This window comes from Cyprinus carpio, chromosome B20 (assembly GCF_018340385.1).
Source record: "Cyprinus carpio isolate SPL01 chromosome B20, ASM1834038v1, whole genome shotgun sequence".
NCBI classification, from domain to species: Eukaryota; Metazoa; Chordata; class Actinopteri; order Cypriniformes; family Cyprinidae; genus Cyprinus; species Cyprinus carpio.
Window position 1 is genome coordinate 20,070,537 of NC_056616.1, and position 21,485 is coordinate 20,092,021.

The 21,485-nt window shown below is 34.9% G+C and overlaps 2 protein-coding genes across 3 annotated transcripts; both read right to left on the bottom strand.

The window, feature by feature from the left end:
• Nucleotides 1-1,504: 1,504 nt before the first annotated feature.
• Nucleotides 1,505-11,626, bottom strand: LOC109105360 (saccharopine dehydrogenase-like oxidoreductase). Of its 2 annotated transcripts, none has more exons than XM_042746761.1 (12): nucleotides 10,180-11,626; nucleotides 9,019-9,128; nucleotides 8,858-8,938; nucleotides 8,242-8,371; nucleotides 7,663-7,712; nucleotides 7,054-7,184; nucleotides 6,775-6,892; nucleotides 5,130-5,249; nucleotides 4,920-4,976; nucleotides 4,697-4,808; nucleotides 4,531-4,612; nucleotides 1,505-2,183 (listed from the first exon to the last, which is right to left on the bottom strand). In XM_042746761.1, the coding sequence occupies exons 1-12, from the start codon at nucleotides 10,376-10,378 to the stop codon at nucleotides 2,084-2,086; spliced, it is 1,290 nt and encodes a 429-aa protein (XP_042602695.1). In that variant the 5' UTR covers nucleotides 10,379-11,626; the 3' UTR covers nucleotides 1,505-2,083. The 2 variants fall into 2 exon arrangements, with proteins under 2 accessions (XP_042602695.1, XP_042602696.1); XM_042746762.1 differs by lacking the exon at nucleotides 1,505-2,183 and adding an exon at nucleotides 3,513-3,593.
• A 330-nt stretch (nucleotides 11,627-11,956) lies between these two features.
• LOC109075535 (consortin-like) lies at nucleotides 11,957-21,305 on the bottom strand. The gene is made up of 10 exons (XM_042746870.1): nucleotides 21,141-21,305; nucleotides 18,363-18,596; nucleotides 17,719-17,825; nucleotides 16,343-16,373; nucleotides 15,486-15,572; nucleotides 14,824-14,941; nucleotides 14,426-14,447; nucleotides 14,036-14,344; nucleotides 12,596-12,731; nucleotides 11,957-12,494 (listed from the first exon to the last, which is right to left on the bottom strand). The coding sequence occupies exons 2-10, from the start codon at nucleotides 18,592-18,594 to the stop codon at nucleotides 12,283-12,285; spliced, it is 1,254 nt and encodes a 417-aa protein (XP_042602804.1). The 5' UTR covers nucleotides 18,595-18,596; nucleotides 21,141-21,305; the 3' UTR covers nucleotides 11,957-12,282.
• Nucleotides 21,306-21,485: the final 180 nt, after the last annotated feature.

The window sequence follows — 21,485 nt, forward strand, 5'->3', positions numbered from 1 at the left end:
CACACACACACACACACACACACACACAAATATATTACATTTATAAAAACAAAAACAAAACATGGATGTCAATGGCTACCAGCAACTGTTTGGTTAACACCAGTCTTTAAAATATCTTCTTTTGTGTTCACCAGAAGAAATAAACTTGTACAGGTTTATAACAACTTGAGGGAGAGGAAATGAAATTATTTAAATTTTTAGGTGAACTATCCCTTTAAGTTTCTTTAGTTGTAAACTTTTATGTAAAAAATACTTTCTGATTAGAACACATGAATTTTGATTTATAAAACATGGTACTGCATATCAGCAATGACCCCACATGCAAGTCTTTCTTTACGCCATTCTATTAATTTCTCTTATATTCTACACACACCTGTGTTTACAACACTCTACTGTTCCCGCCTCTTTGGTCAAGTGTGACAATATACATTAAAACAAGCTCCATCCCAGCATCTCTTTATTTCCAGTGAGACTGTGCAAGCAGCTGAAGCTGAGTCATACTAACTCATGCCTGCCGGGCCGCTTCAACCTTGGCCTGCATCTTTCAGTCCCCGTTCTTCATCCACTGCGACCCCCAGCCACCTCTCTTCTTTTCCTTAAAAAGATCTATTCATTGCCTTTTCTAATCTCCCCAAACAACGTCTAGCCCTCTCATACCAAATGACCTTTCCTGTCATCTGCACATAAATAATCGGCAGATGTGGAAATAGAAAAAGGAGACCCCTAGTGGCTAGGAGTCCTGTCAAAAGCATGTTAGGACACAGAGATTAAAAACCAAATTCACAAATATTAAGATCTCTCTTTTTATTCTGCAAATATTTAAATATAGATTTGTAACAGAAATATTGCCTAAGGAAAGGGATACTATTGCAGAGATAATGATTTTATCATTTTTCCAGCATCATTCTAGCATCAGCACCATTTTTTCTTTTTTTTTATATTTAGTCACAGTAGTTAATTTTTTATATTATGAGTTTTTTAATCATGAATTATTCTTCGCATAGTAGCCCTTAATTGGTCTCAGGTGTGATCCCAATGTTTTTTAAATAAATGTCATATCACTATCTTCAATCAAATAAAAATTATAAATTTATGCTTTTTATGAAAATTTATAATTTTCTGTGATTTTTTGTGCTTTTTTTTATTAATTTACCTCCAAAAATACCATATTTTCATGAAAAATATGCTTATTTTTATGTTATATTTAATATTTATTTTACTTAAGTAAAAAAAATAAAATAAATTCTACTAAGTTCAGACAGCCAAAACCTAAAGATATGGCGACTTTGGTGACATCTGGTGAGATATGATGCCATAAAAAATATAAAAAATATCAATAGCGACTATATGGCTGTAGTACTTAATAGCTGAATATATGCTGAAATCTATAAACCACTGCTATGACAAACTTAACCTCTTAAGTTTTAAATTTTTTTTAAGTTTGTATTGTAGAATAAAAATAATAATTTTTTTTGTTTGGTGATATTATAAGATGATGAAATATTATTGATTAAAGACAAATCTGACCATGATCAGGGAAAGACAAATTAGTCATTTATTTCTAACAAAGCTGTGTTATAGGCTCATTCAATGCTTTGGATATGGGTGTGTGTGTGTTTTTGTCACATTGAGAATGTTGTATAGGCTCACCCCTTCATTTATGTGTATTTATGATCTGCATTGTGTTGGATATATTGATTTTTATTAGACAAATTAAAAATGCTCTGATTTATAGTATTTCCCATTCATTTCCTATGGGTGCCCACTAAGGACAAATTATGTGGTTTTTTTTTGCAACCACTTAACTTTGCTGAACCAAGTCCATTTTTGTATGTGTGTTTAGCTGGCAAACTTAGTAGAAGCAGTCAAGTCTTGTACTGCTCAGATTAACTATTTAAAAAAAAAAAAAAAAGATTTTGCCCAAATTTGTCCCAAAAGATGCTTGAGGGTTAATGAATCACAAACAATGTACAGACATACAACACTTTTTTTTTTTTTGCTATACAACTCGATGCAATTTTTTTTTCATTTATATAACAAAAGAGATCAACTAGGCTGATTGAATCTGACAAAGTACTCCTGTCTATTGTCCGTTCTTCAGTGAGAACTGGATTCCGTGTTTGTTCAGACGGTCGATTAGGGTGGTTCTTGCAAACGCTGACCCTGGAGTGTACACACCACCCCTGTGAGGACCAATAAAAGGATGTTGCATGAGACAGGATGTCATACATGCTACACAAATAACACTGAGTATTCACGGCATCAATCTGTATATTTAACTCTAACCTTTACAGTGACTTAAAAAATTGAAGATCAGGGCTGCGTTTACGCTACGTAACCTTCTTTACGCTACTTCATTCTTAAGTTATACCTTAAGCTGCACCTTAACATTAATATGTGTGTCCCGAAACGGTCTTAGTTAAGTATACCTTCTGTAAGTCATACTTTCGTATGGTTGGTCTGGACAACTCTTAGCTATACCTTATCATTTTTGACAGTTCACAGTGTTTTACATCTCAGTCTATACAAATGTAATTCTGAAGTTGTAATACGTCCTGTGTTGCGCTTTTATTGAGTAGGTCATCCAATAACAGAAATTAGCGATTTACAACAATATGAGAAGCGGCTGCTGGACAATCAACCCTGGTTGTGGAGTAAATGAAGACACTATGGAAAATATATTATGATGATATAAATAATCCATTCAAAGGCCAGAGAAGGCATACTGCCAATTAGTGATATACGTTTGGGCCACACACTCATTTTAAAATTATATAAAATATCCAGGGTTGGATTTAGTTTGCAATTTGGATTATTTTTTTAAGATTCCTGATAAATGCAATTTCAAATTTTTTAAAGTGCTTCTTGTTGGATAGCACTCTTACCAGAATGTTTTTCTGTTGGACTTGTGTAGGCCTAAGGTGTTATTTATTTTGTTTTTTGTTTCTCTCTCATTTTTTGTTAAAAGCTGTTAAATTATTAAGCAGTGTCTCCTGTAGTTTTTTTCCTTGTATTTTATGGGGTGACCACTGGGAGGTGCTCAGGGTATATATTTTTCTTTCATGATTTTCTTCCCTGACGTGAAGTGTTGCAAAGTGAAAGTAAAAGCAAATTTGTTCTGTTCTAACAGAAAATCGTGTGTCTTTATTTAAAGCAACACTATGTAACTTTTTCTGTTCAAAATTTGCTAAATGTATATAATGAGCGAGTATATCATAAATTCATCTACCAAACTGCCTTTTTGTCTTATCCCAAATCACTACGGTCCATTTATAATGAGTGATTATTTTTGGACTTTTGTAGCCTGTTCGGGCGTCACCGCTGCGGAGTAACACACACCTGCGTGAATCGCCATAGACATAAATTTGGAGAAGTAGCTCCGGTTAGAATGTTCTTCCGCGGGATGCATGCAGTTCTGTTTATTGACCGCTAGAGCGCCAAAATTTACATAGTGTTGCTTTAAAATAAACACTTTTTTTATAAAGAATATGGCTTTCTCACCTAACATAGTTAAACAGCCCGTGCACAGAATCAATAATCGATTCTCGAGCCATCAATATCAACCAATTCAGCACCACCGCCATGGACAGCACCTGGTAACGTCGCACATAAGATGAAATATCTTACGCAGCCTCCTAAGGTTAGTTCGGGGAACACGCCTAGAACAGGTACACCTTTAGTTAAGGAATACCTTTAGAGTCTTCATAGCGCGCTAAGAGACAGCGTTATCAGCAAACGCAGCCCAGTGTATTAATGTAAACACTGCATACATGGATGTTTCTTCAGATATGACACCCAGGGGTTGACTTTTATTAAAACTACAATTTAAACAACACATAGGCCTAATTTCACATTTGTTGGAAATGACAGTGTTTTGTGAATGTTCAGGTTTTACAAAAATTACTGAATCTACACACCGTTCATAAGTTTGGGTCAGTAATGTATTTTTTGCTTAATAAGGCTGCATTTATTTGATCAAAACACAGTTAAACAGTAATATTGTGAAATATTATTACAATGTAAAGTAACTGTTTTCTATTTATATATGTTAAAGTCTTAAGATGAATTTTCACCTGCCATTACTTCAGTCTTCAGTGCCACATGGTACTCAAGAAACATTTCTTATTATTTTCAGTGTTAAAACGGTTGTGCTGCTTAATATTTCTGTGAAAATCATGACACATTTTTTCAGGATTCTTTGATGAATGGAAAGTTCGAAAGAACAGCATTTACTTGAAATATAATTCCTTGGTAACCTTATAAATGTCTTTACTGTCACTTAATCAATTTAATGCATCCTCGTTGAATAAAAGTATTAAGAAAAACCTTACTGATGACCACAAACATTTGAACAATAGTGTATATCCAGTATTGGACATTGTAGTTTATTTGCTTTGTTTAACTAACAGAGAATATGAAAAATGTTTTAAAAGAGTTGCCCAAAATGTTTTTTTTTTTTTTTTAATTCCACAGGAACAATATGCCAACTTAAGAATCATCCATATATTATGTTGAGGTCATTTTACTCACTTATTAGGGAGACAGTGATGTTCGTTAAGCAGTGTTATAGCTGCCTGCACCATGGTTATTGGTGTTGTGATGTATCCTGGCTCTGCAAAATATAGCAGTAGTGACCATATCTAAGTATATTGGGGTGAATATTTTGAGTCAGATCAAATAGAGAAGAGGTCAATACCTGGTCCTGTTATTTCAGTGCTGATTGTGGCATTTGGTTTGCCCTGAGAGGGGTCCTGACCAGTCGTGTAGCCCTCCCCCATGAACCTCAGGCAGAAAGAGGTTCCATCCATCTGGAATAAGACAAGAATAAGATTTAACTTCAACAACACAACCGAGGGCTGTGTATGACCAATGTTAGCATTTCGTATTGTGTTTTAGACATTTCAGTGCATTTTTTGTACCTGCTTTCTTGTTGGTCCCGTCTTGGAAAACAATCCAAATGAGAAAAATTCTGGAAACTAATTAAAAAACACACACACATATTTGAGCTGATATTCATGAGTTTGTATAAGCGGTTCTTGATGTTCTGCGGTATGAATGAGAGTTTATCCATTAAATTTTTTTTGTAGCAGTTTAACAGTAATGCAATGACTTTTAAAATGGTACTGGACCTCAGTAAGCAATCCCCTGCCAAGACTAAATTTGACCATGAACCAGAAGACGACACCTGCAAAGAGGGTCTTCAGCACGGAGAAGAGACCACCAATACCTACATATGCCATATACTGAACCTGAGGACAAGAGCATAGAGGAAACCAATTCAAAACTGCTGGCAACAATAACAAACAAAAAAACAACAACAACAACAAAGTGAGTTAGACATTGAATTGCACACATTTGTGACACTTATGTTAAATTATTAACACATACTTTTTGGTCCACAGCAAAACATCAATCAAAAATGACCATACTAACAGCACCCTGTTGACCTTCATGACATCACCCAGTATGCTGTGGTCATTGCTATGGAGATGAAAGAGCAGGACGATGAATCAAAGACTGTGAATCATCCCCTGCTCTTTCCATGAGGGCTTTCAGAGCACTATCACAGTAATCATGCTCACACAAGACAGAGCGAAAAGAAATGTAATTAAAACTGCTAAGAGGCATAATGGTGTTTGGAAAGCAAGGGAAGAAGCTGTCAAAGGCTGCCTTTTTTAAGAGGAAACAGAAGGGTAGTCAAGAACCCATTAGATCTACTTTGAAAGAACAGTTTAAGAAAAACGAATACTGGGTTTCTGCTGTGCTGGGATAAAATTATTCTGCTAACAAAAACTGACTGGTGTGGTCTACAAAACAGCAGAAATTTTGACTTGTATTAGTCATATTGCTTTAAATGACAAATTAGGAGAAAGGATAACATTAATAACAAAAAAATAAATATTCTAAAATACATATTATATATAATAATGTATTAAGTTTTTATTAATATTTATAAATATTTTAATTTTCAGCAGTGAGCAATTTACAATATTTAGATAACTGATATATACAATTTGAGAATATTAATCACTTACCCCCATGTCGTTCCAAACCTGTAACAGCTTCGTTCGTCTTGGAACACAATTTAAGATATTTTGGATGAAAACCAGGAGGCTTGAGACTGTCCCATAGACTGCCAAATAAATAACAGTGTCAAGCTCCATAAAAGGTATGAAAGTCGTCATCAGAATACTCCATCTGCCATCAGACGTGCAATCTGGGTTATATGAAGCGACGGGAACACTTTTTGTAAGCGAAGAAAACTAAAATAATGACTTTATTCAACAACTCCTTTGTCAACGGTCTCCTCTGTGTCTCTCCATATCACCGTATGCTGCGTATGCTCTTCTGTGTCATCCGCGCCAGCATACAGTGATATGGAGAGACACAGAGGAGACAGTTGACAAAGGAATTGTTGAATAAAGTGTTTTTTTTTGTTTTCTTCGCTTACAAAAAGTGTTCCCGTCGCTTCATATAACCCAAATTGCACGTCTGATGGCAGATGGAGTATTCTGATGACGACTTTTATACCTTTTATGGACCTTGACACTGTTATTTATTTGGCAGTCTATGGGACAGTCTCAATCCTCCAGGTTTTCATCCAAAATATCTTAAATTGTGTTCCGAAGACGAACGAAGCTTTTATGGGTTTGGAACGACATGGGGGTAAGCGATTAATCACAAAATTGTCATTTTGGGGTGGAGTATCCCTTTAGGAATGATTACTACTGTATCAAAAGTGTGTGTGATTTTTTTGCCAGTCCATAGACTCACAGGGCTGTGTTTATGTTCCTCATGCAGATATCGCTGAGTCCGTCGCACCACAGACGGATCTGAGCCCATGAAGGGAATGGCATACTGCTCAATCTCCTTACTGAAGAACAGCGCTCCCCTGGGTACACCAAAATAGCAAGCAAATTAAATTTCCATCCTGAGAACTATTCTCCTTCACTCCTCTTGGGAGTCAGCTGCTATATAAAGCATACAAATCATGATTAAGATATGTTTATGGAATGAAATGCTGAGAATTATTTTATAAATACTTAAAAACACCTCTTTTTAATTCTAGCGCCAACAGCTGGAAGAGGTTTATGCCCAAACTTCCTCCTTATTCTTTTGAGACTGGCACTGTCAGCAAAGCCAAAGATGGCTGACTGCCACGTTGCATCATGGCCACATCCTCCCTGATGAAGAAGACAAGACAGCTGAACAAATGCCAAGACATCAACTACTGTATTGGGGACACGCAATGGGCCTGATGTGAAGAGTCTGCTATAGCTCTCTTCATACTCGATTAAAACAGCAGGAAATATGATAACAATTTGATAGAGTGCGTATGAAATACTACATAATATGGAGCATAATTCTCTTCATATTCACTCCATGCTGGAATTTATATAAAGTCTTAATGTAATTTTATAAAACTATGACACTTCTGCAATCAAGTAACATGAAATCTCATAAATTCCTAGTTGGTCCATTGGGATATGAGAGCTCTTTGCATTATTCATGAGCAGCTGCAACTGTGAATTCCCAAAGCTTAATTTAAGCACTGCTTTAAACCTTGATCAAACCAACCTTTGAGAGCTCATATTCAACAAGTCAATCAAATTCCTGTGCACCCTTAATACAGATCTGCAAACATGAGGAGTTGTTGTTCACCTCAGGTCCCGTGTTGATGGTTAAGAAGCTCTCCACAGCAGTGAGCGTTCCTGTGAAAGCCAGGCAGAGGAGTTGTCAGGCATCTGCTGCTCTGCAGGCATGTTTGCCCACAGCAGTGCTTCAAAGGTGAACGACAGACACTCACATCCTGTAAGCACTGAGCACCTTTGCCTTTGTCAGTGATACGCCCCACTAATTGGGATGAGATTAAAGAACAGACTGCACAAGAGCCATGTGAAGCAAAGGTCAAAGGGCACACACAGGGCAAATATCACAGTAATGTATGTATATTTTACCATTAGGACACTGATGCAAAGCACACCTCTAAACCTGTTAAGTCAGGATCAGATTTTTTCTCTAATACACTGGAGTTTCCCTGCACTGTGGATCAGAAGTAGTCACATTATATATATATATATATATATATATATATATATATATATATATATATATATATATATATATAAAAATACTACATTATAATTACATTTAAAAAAAAAAGAATCAATCATTTTAGAAATAATAAAACATTCACAAAAAAGAATAAAATAATAAAACATTTACAGACATGCAACCCACCTTTGAAGTGAACCTGTGTATAAAGGATGCCCATATCTGCTGGTACTGAATCAAACCCACAGCTTCCAATGATATACACATCATTCTCCTGAGCTTTACTGTGGTACTTCAGCTGTATCCCCTCTAAAAACTAAAAAAATTAAAAATCAGGAATCAAAAAGATTTTTCAGTTTTTTTCAGGCGTCAGGTTTTTAGCCATTATATTCAGCAAGGATGCATTCAATTAACATAAAATATTTCCATTTCAAATAAATGCTTTTCTTTTGAACATTCTATTCATTAAAGAATCCTGAAAATATGTATCAAGGTTTCCAAAATACATTAAGTAGCACATCATTGAAATAATAATAAATATTTCTTAAGCACCAAATCAGCATATTAGAATGATTTTTGAAAGATCATGTAACACTGAAGACTGAAGTAATGATGGCTGAAAATTATGCTTTGAAATCTTAGAATAAATTATATTTTAAAACATTAAAATAGAAAGCAGAAATGTTGAGAATGCAAGACTTCTTTCAAACACACTTCCAACCTTACAAACCGCAAACTTTTCAATGGTACCTTTTTCAAAAGTAGATAATTAAAAAAATGTTAGACAGATAACATTAACTACCTGTGGTTCTCCACAGATATCAATGCAGTGGGCCCCATTCTCTATGCAGGCCTTCACCACGGGCTCTCCGTAGAATCTGTACTGTTGAGAGAAGACACCTCAGCACCACGTCATTTCACACTCAAATTGACCCCTTCCTGTGATTTTTTTTGTGGACTTACTGGTCCCACGCAGTTGAGCACAATGATTCCTTGTTTGCACATGATGGCCAACGACTCCGGCTCAGCTACATCTACTACAATAACCTCCACACACTTCAGCTCTGGTTTACCTGCAGACAAATGTTGGAATGTCAGAGACAAATGGATCTTTCTTCTCTAACAGCTCAAAATGCTGCAAATTATAATATTTTATGTAATGCATAGAAAGACAGATAGATAGATAGATAGATAGATAGATAGATAGATAGATAGATAGATAGATAGATAGATAGATAGATAGATAGATAGATAGAACACTGTATCGCTTTACTCTTTAAACTATTGCATAGCTAGCTTTAAAATCCTCGATTATCAGTACAGCCTATTCCAGACGATGATGGGATTGTCCAAACATTATGCCTTTAATCAAGAATATTCTCAAACCCTGTAATCCCATCTGATAATCTCAACAGACAAAATCTGCTGAAGCTTATTTAATACTATGAGCTGACTGCCTCGTGTCTAGCTATGACAGTACGGCAATTCAATTCAATTCAATTCAGTACGGCAATTCAATCTTTGCCCATCTAATAAATATCAATTCAAACTATGACCTATCATAAATAACATGTGCATTGTAATTCTTTATAGCTTTGCCACAAAGAAAAAAAAGTGGCAGTAACACGATGGTACTAGAGGATAAAAACATAGTGTAATATATAAATATATATAATATAATAAATAAAATACAGAATAAAATATTCATAAATTTTAACAATGTAAATATTTTTAATAGATTTTAAAATTGTAATTTTTTTGCAATATTCTGAACACACACACACACACACACACACACACACACACACACACACACATATATATATATATATATATATATATATATATATATATATACGTATGTATGTATGTATATATATATATACGTATGTATACTCAATATACGTACGTAATCTAAATAATTACATTGTAATTGATCATTTATAAATACACATGTACCACATATCGCGGCGCTGCTTGTAAATAGTTACTTTTTGGTTCTGTAATTTTTCTATTCTATTTCCGTTCTATAATTCAGTATATTTATGTGTGGCATGGCCATTTCAATGTAAAGTACAATAACAAAAACTTCTAAGAAATGTACACAGTTAGTTAAACACGTACGCAGAGCGTCAGCTGCCTGAACGAGTGTTTTTTCCAGTCGGTCGCGGTTTCGTCCGGCTACAGCCCATTGTAACGTCCCTCCTGGACCCTCGTTACAAGTCCGCGCAACCTCCTCCACTACAAACTGGCCGGTAAAACCGGTCGCTCCGAACACAATGATATGGTACGGCCTTTTGCTTGACGTTGTGAGCGTCGCCATTGTGTGTTTAATCCGCGTGCGAGGCAAACACACAGACGAGGTCAGAGCGACCGCTGCTGCTCCACTGCTGTCACTGTACACTGTCCGTGCAAAATACACACGTTAAGTGGATCAGATTGTGTTTCTGATAAGTGTAGCTCAACCATAAATCCAACTGTTTGTGGGTGAAGAGTCCAGAAACTGTCACACACTGAAGTAGAGACATCTCGTGCTAGAAAGGTGATATTACCACAACAGTTACACAGAGGAGGGTACAAGTATTTTTTGTGACCATTAACATATATATGAAAGCAAACATATGTATATACCTAGCAATAAATTACATTTAAATGTCAGTTGATAAATTGTAAGATTACAGCTTGTTAGTGACTGAATTAACACTGTTTTGAAGACATCAGTCAAATTTAAAAGTCAGACCACTTGTAAAAATGCTTCTATTTATAATTTTTCTACAGTTTAACAAATATTTATGAATACATTTTTATTACACATTATTAATATGTCTGCATATAAATTTGGTGTAAATGTTTCAGACCTCCCACTGTACTGTATGTTATGATTTACATATTTAAAAATTGAATTAAGCAATATGAATTATTTCAATACATAGCTACTTTGTATTACAGTTGCACGTTCAAATTCAATTATATTGTTCATTGGCAAGGCAATCATGATCATGAAATTGCCTCTTGATCAGGGCTATGTCACTATAATATTTTTTGCTCTGTGCATCTTAAAGCTTTAACTGTCCGAGAAGTTGTTATTGGATTCTGAAATGAAATTAGCTATTAGTCAGTCTGTGGGTTTCCAAAGAGAAATGCTCCTACTTCACCATAGGTTTTATTATGTGTGCCAATTCCATTTACTGCTGCGTCGTCTTTTCTTCCATTCAGAGGACCAGTCCAATATTATTATAGACAGAGCTACAGCATAAACCATAAACCACTTTCTAAAAAAAAAAAAAAAAAAACACATTTCTAGTCATAATTCAGAGATCGTGTATACTACTTGGGAAAGAAAAAAGAAGAACATACAATGAAACGGGTTTCTGGTTCTGAGCAGATTAAAATATTTCAAATATTCCACAAAAACACACGCACTTTGACTGCTGAACACAAATCTTATTTGTAATTAAAACAAACTGATTTGATGGATTTGTTTCTTATAAACGTAGCTTTTCGTTTATCAAGATGGACTGGAGTCATCTGAATTTCTTGTGGATTATTGTGGTTTTTATCAGCTGTTTGGACATTCCGACGGCACCCATTCACTTCAGATGATACATTATTAGTGAGCAAGTGATGTAATGCTACATTTCTCCAAATCTGTTCTGATGAAGAAACAAACTCATCTACATCTCGGATGGCCTGAAGCTAAGTAAATTATGAGCCAGTTTTCATTTTTGAGTGAACTATTCCTTCAACATACACCCATTTATGCTTATTTTTGTTCATACTGTATGAATTTCAGTGATTATAGCGCTACTGAAAAGTCAAAATAAAAGCATAAATAAAAAGATAAGCATGGAATATAGTGTCTTGGAGTACTAAAATGTACAAAAAACAGGCTCCACGGGCAGTTATTTCAATGCATGTATAGTCACTGATTCAAAGAATGGAAGTGGTACAATATATTAAGATTATCTGTAATAAGTGGTATATAAGGATTATCTGACTGTAATAACCTGTTTTTGTACCAATATTAAATACATTATACAAATTTATTTATGCATTAGGCATTTATGCATTATTTATGCATTAATCCCCTGTGTGACTCACTAAAAGCAACATTTATTAAGGCCAGTCTGGTAATGTGCATTAGTGCATATTATCTCAAGAGGAATACTGTTGTTAATCATTGGAAATGATAATATGAAGAAACAGTTCCACGGCATGAAATAGCTGCTATGATGCATCAGAAGAGAGCCACTGTGCGAGAGCGTCCACTCCTCGTCGTACAGGTCCAAAGTAAAAGTCCACGTTTTGCGAGAAGTCAGCACACACGTTTGAGTACGCCTCTCCAACGAGACAATAAAGAGCAGTCCCACCCGTGCTAATCACCACAGTAGCCAGACACAGGACGAGAAGGATGAGGCAAGAGTTTCTGGCCGACTCATCTGTATGCATGAGAAAGATGAGCTTTGATCAGTCTCACATTAATGCAGAACAGAAATCTGAACACATAAAGGCCTTTCTGAATATATGCTTACAATCGTACCTTGATCCAAAGCATCGCCTGGCTCTCTAAAGCGGACTCTGCGTTTGGTTGAGTCTTTTAGCAGCGAGACGTTCTCTGTTTCCCTGGCGCAGTCTCTCTTCTTTAAAATAGACACTAAGCCATCTGAGGGAAACCTCTACAGAAATAAAGTATAAAAATGCTTAAAACAGACTGTACAATATGATTCAGAATTATTTTTAAGAATACATAGCAAATAATGTAATAACAACCAGTAACCACAAGGGGTCAGTATGTGCAACATCATAATGAAGCAGATGTACAGTAAGGATGCCTTGAGAAAAATAACTGCACTTTTTTTATGGAAATGATACAACCGCGAACTAAATGTAATATTTTCAGACAGATAACTGCAAGTTATTTACAGTTACATGAAAATGTACTAGTTTATTATTTTACGCCATATATATTTAAAAAAGTAATTATTTGATTTTGACAGTGCTTTTTTAAGCACATCTTTTTTAATTTCATTTTTTTTTCTAAAATCAAAACAAGTGTACTTATGTAAAGCATGACAAAAGATTAAGAAAAAAATGATTTAACATCATTACAAAGTGCACTTTTTAAAAGAGTACTTCCGTGTAAGAAACTCATGAACGTGTACTTGCTTTAAGTACACTTATGTGGCCTTTTTATTTCTTATATGTATTTCATATTTTTTAAATATACTTTTTAGATGTGAAGCACACTACAAGTGCAAATTCTATTCATTTCAGTGCACTTTTTTTCACAAAGGATAGTTGATCTAAAAATGAAAATCCGGTCATTTATTTACGTTTGTTTTTTTTAATATGGCTCATAGTATGTCATGATGTAAAAAAATTTTGTATTTTTTTGTTGTTGTTGTTTTTCCGAGTCAAATCAGAGGCCAAAAGAAAATTGCCAAGTCTTCAAATCACTATAAAATAATAGTGTACAACAAACAAACAAATCATGTAATGCATATTTTTGGCTGTCGTGTGTTGATTGAAAAAGTCCAGAACTCTTTCACAGTGTGTGTCGGACGCAGCTCTGGAAAAGGTTTATGCTGCTGGACTGTTATTTAAGACGACCACACCCAACAGCTTTGGGAAACCATACACTCCCTGAACGCTTCTTTATAAAATTCCTGCAGCTGGCTGCCATAATGCTGTGGATGACATCACACTATTTTGCTTTTACAAAGCAGAGAAACCCTGTGGCTAAGAAATGTGGCCTGAGAATTGGAAGAAAGTCCCTATTGACCTTTTACAAAGTCATAAAAATTCAATTTGAGGACCCAGATTAATACATTGCATACTTAGGCCCTGAGGAATACAAATCGTTCAGTAAGCGGATGGTTTGGTAAGACTGCAGCAGACGGATGGTGTCCCAGCATGCTTAGTTTTTCTAAGGGCAGATGGTAATATGTAAGAGATTAACATCACTCCTACAGCGTCTTACCTCTTCTACCTGAATAAGGCTGGCCAGATCATCCACAGGAAGCTGGCCGTCGACAACTGTGTCATCCTGCAGCTCTTCATTCCACCACTCATCCTCCTCAAGACCTTCATCGTCCTCCTCCTCCTCCTCCTCCTCCTCCTCCTCATTCAATTCACAGTCCTCTTCTGGCTCCTGTTCAGCTTCTGGCCATGAGCAGTCCTCCGCCCTGTTCTCTCTCTCGGTTGAGTTCACTGAAGCTTGTTCTTGTTTTGATCTTCTGTGTTTTGACACGAGGGCTGGGCTGTTGTGTAGTTTTATGTCATCCATGTTCTGCAGTAACAGACTGCTTTAATCAGACTCACAAAAACATAAACTGCATAGGTGGCTAATAAAACAAGTGTAATGTTTTACCTTTTCCAAAGAGAGGTTAGGTCTGAAAAAGGAGAAGTAGATTTGGTCAAATTAAATTTTCTATGTAATATATGTCTAAATATTTAATTTGTGTAAGTATGTATGTGTATATATGTATGAATGTATGTATGTGTATGTAAATATATATATATATATCTATATATATATATATATATATATATATATATATAGATATATATATATATATATATATATATTTAAGTTAAGAAAAAAATTAAGAAACATTTTGATTTTCCCCTATAAATCTGTTTAAATTGATGGGGCTTGGTGAGGCCTGGTTTTGTCAGGAATAAATATTTTAGGGAAGGAAAAAAAAGTGCTATTATTATTATTTTTTTCTACTTGCTTGGAGAGTCCTTGTCTGCACAGAGTCTCACCTCTGGTGTGTTTTGCAGATATGACTCAACAGATCCATATGCTCTCTCTCTGTGTCAGTTCCATTAGAGTTTAAAGGAGAGTTACTTTCAGTTTGGATGCTGATTTTCCTCTGGGACTCTGAAACCAAACATATGGATTCGAGTCTTTGAATCATTTTGACTGTGTCTCATGTTCTACCATGCATTTACCTATTTATAGAATATGTGAAAGCAATCTAAAAACATGCTATACTCAGTTCCTAATATTTCATGGAAAAAAAATCAGTTCCTAATATTTCATGTACCAAAAAAGCTACAGCTATGTAACATTCTTCAGGTTTCGCTTTCCACAGTCAGGTCTTGTTGCCAGTTAATCAGATAAGAAGGAAGAGTCTGACCTCTATTCTTCAGTGATACTGGTTAAGTAACAGAGTCACATGTGGTCTGGGCAATGAAGTGCAGTTGGGAAATGAGCAATTTCCTGAGCTCAAACCATTCTACTTCTGTTTACTTATGAAGAATGAAACTAGCAATTGTCCTATTTACAAAAGGAGTCTCATCCTTACAAGATAAAACAATGCTTCAGGAAATTCCCTCACATGTAAACAATGTAACCTCCCCTGGTTAAAGTTATTTCAGGAAATATATATATATATACATTTTTCATATTATGGCATCTTTACCCCATTTCTCTTGTATGGAGGCCAGATTAGACAGCAGTCTTTCATGATACAGCTTCTCCAGATGAAGAAACTCCACTGCCCACTGATCTGAAATGCTCTATGTTAAAAGAAAGCAACTCTTAAAAGTGTGTATATATATCCATTTTATATATATATACATTTATATATATATATATATATTAAAGAAATGTATACTTTTATTCAGCAAGGATGCATTAAATTGACCAAAAGTGTCAGTAAAGACCTTTATAATGTTGCAAAATATTTCCATTTCAAATAAATGCTGCTCTTATGAACTTTCTATTCATCAAAGAATCTAAAAAAAAAAATGTATCATGGTTTCCACAAAAATATTAAGTAGCACAATTTTTTAATAATAAGAAATGTTTCTTGAGCACCAAATTAGCATATCAGAATGATTTCTGAAGGATTATGTGACATGGCTATTGAAAATTCAGCTTTGTCATGAATGGAATAAAATTCATTTTAAACTATTAAAATATTGAAAGCAGTTATATAAAAATGTAATATTTTACAATTATTTTTCCTGTATTTTTCATCAAATAATGCAACCTTGGTGAACATAAGAGACTTGTTTAAAAAAAAAAAAGGAAGACCATATTATGACAATTATAAAATAAATCTTTCTTTCACTGTTTCAAATTACTGAAAAATCTATCAACATCCTTCCTTTTGCAAGTCAACATGGAAAGACACACCCTAATGAGACTCTTGATTACGCTTTGCCCTGGTCGCTATGACAGCTGCATCAACAGAGACCATTTAGTGATAGTAAAGGAAAGTCAGAGAGGAAACAGGACAAATAAAGTGGTGGATTTACATTTAAAAAAGGATACAGTCCTTTTCAAGGAAGTAGCCCTCCGCTATCTGTAATGGAAGGAAAACATCAGCAAGTAAAATAGTACATCTCCTTACCACATTTATCTTCCAAAGTCTTTCAGCTGGTCGATCAAAGTCTATTTCCTGTTACACCTGAATCCAGAGTCTTGATTTCATTAGATGTAGTGAAGAGCATCTTTAAGAGGACGGTACTGCATGAACATGTGAACGGGTCTGACACTGAGTGTGAACGAGGAGAGTCACGTGCAAGAAATAACTGCTCTATCTTTGCCCATCTAATGAATTCTCTTACATGGATTGTCTATATTTAGTGAAGACAGGAAAATTAATTGTTTTCTACTGTACTCTTGATTTTATCGAACTAAAATAATCTCATTGAGAAGCAATTTGCTCTCCCTATTATAACTCTACAGGGAGACTGAAAAAACAACTCCAGTGAGCACATTTCAGTAGTTTGTCTTGTTGACAGATCTGATTATAAATGTGCATGGTGTTTAGTCAATAATTGTTGAAGCTTATTTGGATACTGAAAAATACAGAAAAGCAGAATAGTTCATTTTTGTACTACTTATATCATGTTTTGGCTGAATTTATTGAGGCAGTATAAACAGAAAGATATTGAAGCTTGTTTCAGACACAGGATAAAAAAAAAAGTCATTACTTTTTATCTCACAATTTGTTTTCTTATAATCTCAAGATATAAACTCAGTTGCAGGATATGACTTTACATCTTGCAATTCTGAGTTCATATCTCACAGTTCAGATTTTTTCCCCCTGAGAATTCTGAGTTTATATTTTGCAATTCTCACATTTTTTTTTTTCTGAATTCTGAGTTTACATCCTGAAATTCTTTTTTTTTTTCTGCCATGAAATTATTTATTTTTTTAAATAACTAAAGGTAATTTGCGACTTTTAACTGCCACCTCTTAATTTTTCTTGCAGTTGAGAGGTTATGTAACAATTCTGACTTTTTATAAAATTGCAACATCCCTTTATGTTGATTTATTTATATTCTGACTTTATATCTCGCAATATTGTCCGAAAAAACTTCCAAATTACCTTCATTTTATACCGCTTCCACAGAAAGAGCTTTTATTTCCTTAAAATATCCCAAACAAAAGTAATCTTGCTACCCTGTGGAAATTTGTGTAATTTATTAGTCCACAGAATACACATGAACATTTATCAGGTAACAGTATAGACTGCGTCATCCTTCTATTTTATGAACAGTCTAGGTGTATCTGATGACAGATGATGCAGAGTGAAAAACGCGTTTGCTCACTTTTATTAAAAGACAACTTTTCATGCCAGTTTTTGTTTTCGCTATGGGCTTTATTTGAGAGTAACCTTTTCAAACTCTCAGTGCACACACCTGATGTAAGGAATGAGGGAGGAGCATGTGATCATTGTGTTCAACAAGGGACTGCAGTGAAGCCAGAAGAGAAGGACTAGGCCCAGGCACAATCCCAGAGAGACGACCTGTACAGAGATCACACCAGGAGGAAACTTAGGAACACTGCAGCTATTGCATACTTCTGACTTTAATAAATCAGTCAATCCAGTGCTTTTTGAGCACATTTTAACAAGTTTATGGTCAATCATTCTATGAAACTACTGTACTTCATGTGACTAGCTAGTACGTTTAAATGTAACCGTAAACAAATAGTCAGCAAAATTTAAAATTCTGACATTATTTACTCATGTAAATTAGTGCCTCTTTAATTGCCGACACTTAAGTGCCCTTTCGATCCTGTCTGGATCTATATATATATAGATAAAGGTCTATATATATATATATATATATATATATATATATATATATATATATATATATATATATATATATATATATATATATATATATATATATATATATATATACATACAACTTTTGTGTTCTAAGAAAAAAAAATGTCAGTACTTTCATTAGGAGAATCTACTCCTTAAGTATTATTTTATTCATAAAAAACAATATGGCTAATCAAAGCACCAAAATATTGCAATAAAACGGCTTACCATGATCTAAAGAGCAGCTATGGCTCTTGATGTTTGTTGGAGAGCTCTCCTCTCTGTTCCTGTTCTCTGAGTCGAGTTTAACCGCTTGCAAGTCCATAACCTCTGCCTCCTGCAGTTTGTTCTGATTCTCATCGGAGGCTGTTAGGGAATACGTAATGATGTCCTCTGCAGTCTGAGTTATTCTGCTCGTCTCTTTCCATCTTACAGACTTCCTTGTCTCGGACTCCTCCATAACTGCAAGGTGATCACAAAGAAGATAGACGCTCATGAAAATGAATCTATATCTTCATCAGAATTCAAGAGGAAACATTTTAAAGACTTAATGTCTGTTTTTCAAATTCTTTACTCTGCTGTTCCTATCTGTCATCAGTGACAATGCATTACATTTATCATAAAATGAATCTTTTTCCTCAAAAGAATTCAGAGAGGAAACACAAGAAAGACAGGTTTGGTGTTACTGAATATTTTTTCAAGCACATCTTGGGCCTTACTTTAAACACAGCGTCCTAACAGTGAACCAACACTCACTTTAGTTACTCCCAAAGCCAACAGCGAACGCAGACTGACAGGTGTGTACAAAAACACCAACCAGTTATAGCAGCGATGCATAATTCATGGGATAGGGGCTCTTGTCTTTCACTCTGTCCAGGCATTTCAGAGGATGAGCAGTGAAACCAGAGACAGAGAGATGGAAAAAGGGTGGAGTGTGGATGAGTGTCAATAAAAATAAAGTGTCAATGGCAGTGTGGTATAGAACAGGGTGTATGATGAGGTGGAAAAGGCTTAAAGAAAGGTTGAGATGTTTTTTGACACAACATGACCACAGTGAGCAAATAACAAGACATGCTGAGATTGACACTGTACCTAATGCAGCAAGAGGGCAACAGTTTGGTTTGCACAAATTATTTATTTAATATACTAAGCATATACCGTTCAAAAGTTTGGGATTTTTTAAATGTTTTTGAAATAAGTCTGGTGTGCTCATTAAGGTAGCATTTATTTGATTAAAAAAACAGTCCTGTGAACATATTACAAAGTAACTTTTAAATTGTAATACTTAAAAATGTAATTTATTCCTTTGATATGTAGATTTTTATCAAAGTTTTTTTGTGGAAAATGTGATATATATTTTTTGAGGATTTTTTTTTTTTTTTTGATGAATGTAAAGTTAAAAATAGCATTTTCTTGAAAAAATAATTTTTGTAACAATGTGAAAGATTGTCATTTTAGATCAATTTAATGTAGCTGGCAGCAATAATGTAAATTAAAGAACTTGCTGTTTTTTTTTTTTTTTTTTTTTATATGGAAATATATTTCAGAAACGTTTATATTATTCCAAGAACCTTGAAGTACCATATCAAAATTCCATTTTATTGGTTGTGATGCTATTATCGAACAGGCTTGTTCGATAATGTTTTTTTTTTTTTTTTGGAAAATCACAGTCACAGCTAACAACCACTTTTAGAGTGCACTATACCATGAATTAACATAATTTGACAGGCAAAGTGATTAGTGTGTACAATAACCTGTTATATGGATACTCCATCCCAGAATGAAAATTTTGTCATTAATCACTTACCCCCATGTTGTTCCAAACCCGTAAAAGCTTTGTTCGTCTTCGGAACACATTTTAAGATATTTTGGATGAAAACCAGGAAGCTTGTGAATGTCCCATAGACTGCCAAATAAAATACACTGTCAAGGTCCAGAAAAGTATGAAAGACATCATCAGAATAGTCCATATGCCATCAGTGGTTCAACCGTAACGTTATGAAGCGACAAGAATACTTTTTGTACGCGAAAAGTCTCCTCAATTTGTCTCCTCTGTCTCTCTCCATATCAGCGTAGTGCCATTTTGGTGAATCTGATCTGTAGGCAGGCAGCTTACGTTGTTCTGTGTCAGCCGCATGGACACAGAAGAGCATACACTGCCTGCGTACAGCTCAGATTCTCCAAAATGGCGCTACGCTGATATGGAGAGACACAGAGGAGACAAATTGTTGAACATTTTTTTAGTTTTATTCGCGTACAAAAAGTATTGTAGTCGCTTCATAATATTACGGTTGAATCACTGATGGTAGATGGACTACTCTGACGATAATTTTCATACTTTTCTGGACCTTGACAGTGTATTTTATTTGGCAGTCTATGGGACAGTCACAAGCCTCCCGGTATTTATCCAAAATATCTTAAATTGTGTTCCGAAGACGAACAAAGCTTTTAAGGGTTTGGAACGACATGGGGGTAAGTGATTAATGACAAAATTTTCATTTTGGGGTGGAGTATCCCTTTAGGTTGGAGGTCAGGACATGCTTATGTTTAACAGCAGTCACGTTTTCACATGCCATAGGAAAAATTTTAATAATTTTCTAAATCTAAATCCTTTTTGAAGAAAAGAAAAGAAAAGAAAAGAAAAGAAAAGAAAAGAAAAGAAAAGAAAAAATATGTGTTCTCTGCCCCTTTTTGGTCCAACTTTGAAGCTTATTGAACTTCTAATGATTCTACACAATTATGGATTAATGAGTCTGCTAAATGACTAAATGTAAATACAAACGGCTTAGAAACCCAACATCATAAGGTGAATTGGTCATTTTGATACATTTACATATACCTTACTTCTCCTAAAAATCTAGTTTTGTATACAGTCTACCCTGAACACAAATAGCCTACACATCGTTGAAAGATGGTGTAAAGGGCGCGTGCCCTTTGGGTTCATCAGAAGCATTTCAAGACGAAACACAGACACACGACTCATTGAAATATCCCTGTCGTACTTACGTTTACTTTCTTTATTGATGTTACAATGGTCCGCATCTGTAAACGCGTGCACGCGCAGCGTTCATATCTGTTCCCAGAGCCCTCTGTCAAACACACACCGATCTGAAATCAGTTTCGATGCCCTGCCTATCTCTGCATCTGTGCAGTTGTTTACGATCCAAACAGGGGCGTTTCTTTTCAAGGTTTCGGTCTTGCTGGGCGTTTAGTGCCACCCATCGGTTCATATGGGGCAATGACATTGGAAATGTGTTTGGAGAATGCTCAAATTTGACATTAATTCTAGCATGTTCATTTTAAAATACATTAATTAGTTTCAAATTTCAGTTTCTATTTACTCCACAAAAT

Bases quoted from the DNA above. Each gene is read 5' to 3' on its own strand.
- LOC109105360 (XM_042746761.1), bottom strand. From the start codon at position 10,378: ATGGCGACGCTCACAACGTCAAGCAAAAGGCCGTACCATATCATTGTG. The intron at 7,185-7,662 runs GTGAACAACAAC...CTTCTTCATCAG, and splicing joins CCATCAACACGGGACCTGAG to GGAGGATGTGGCCATGATGC. The intron at 5,250-6,774 runs GTGAGTCTATGG...TCTTGTCCTCAG, and splicing joins AGGAACATAAACACAGCCCT to GTTCAGTATATGGCATATGT.
- LOC109075535 (XM_042746870.1), bottom strand. From the start codon at position 18,594: ATGGAGGAGTCCGAGACAAGGAAGTCTGTAAGATGGAAAGAGACGAGC. The intron at 17,826-18,362 runs GTAAGCCGTTTT...ATCTCTGTACAG, and splicing joins TAGCTGCTCTTTAGATCATG to GTCGTCTCTCTGGGATTGTG. The intron at 15,573-16,342 runs GTATCCTTTTTT...AGAGCATTTCAG, and splicing joins CTACTTCCTTGAAAAGGACT to ATCAGTGGGCAGTGGAGTTT.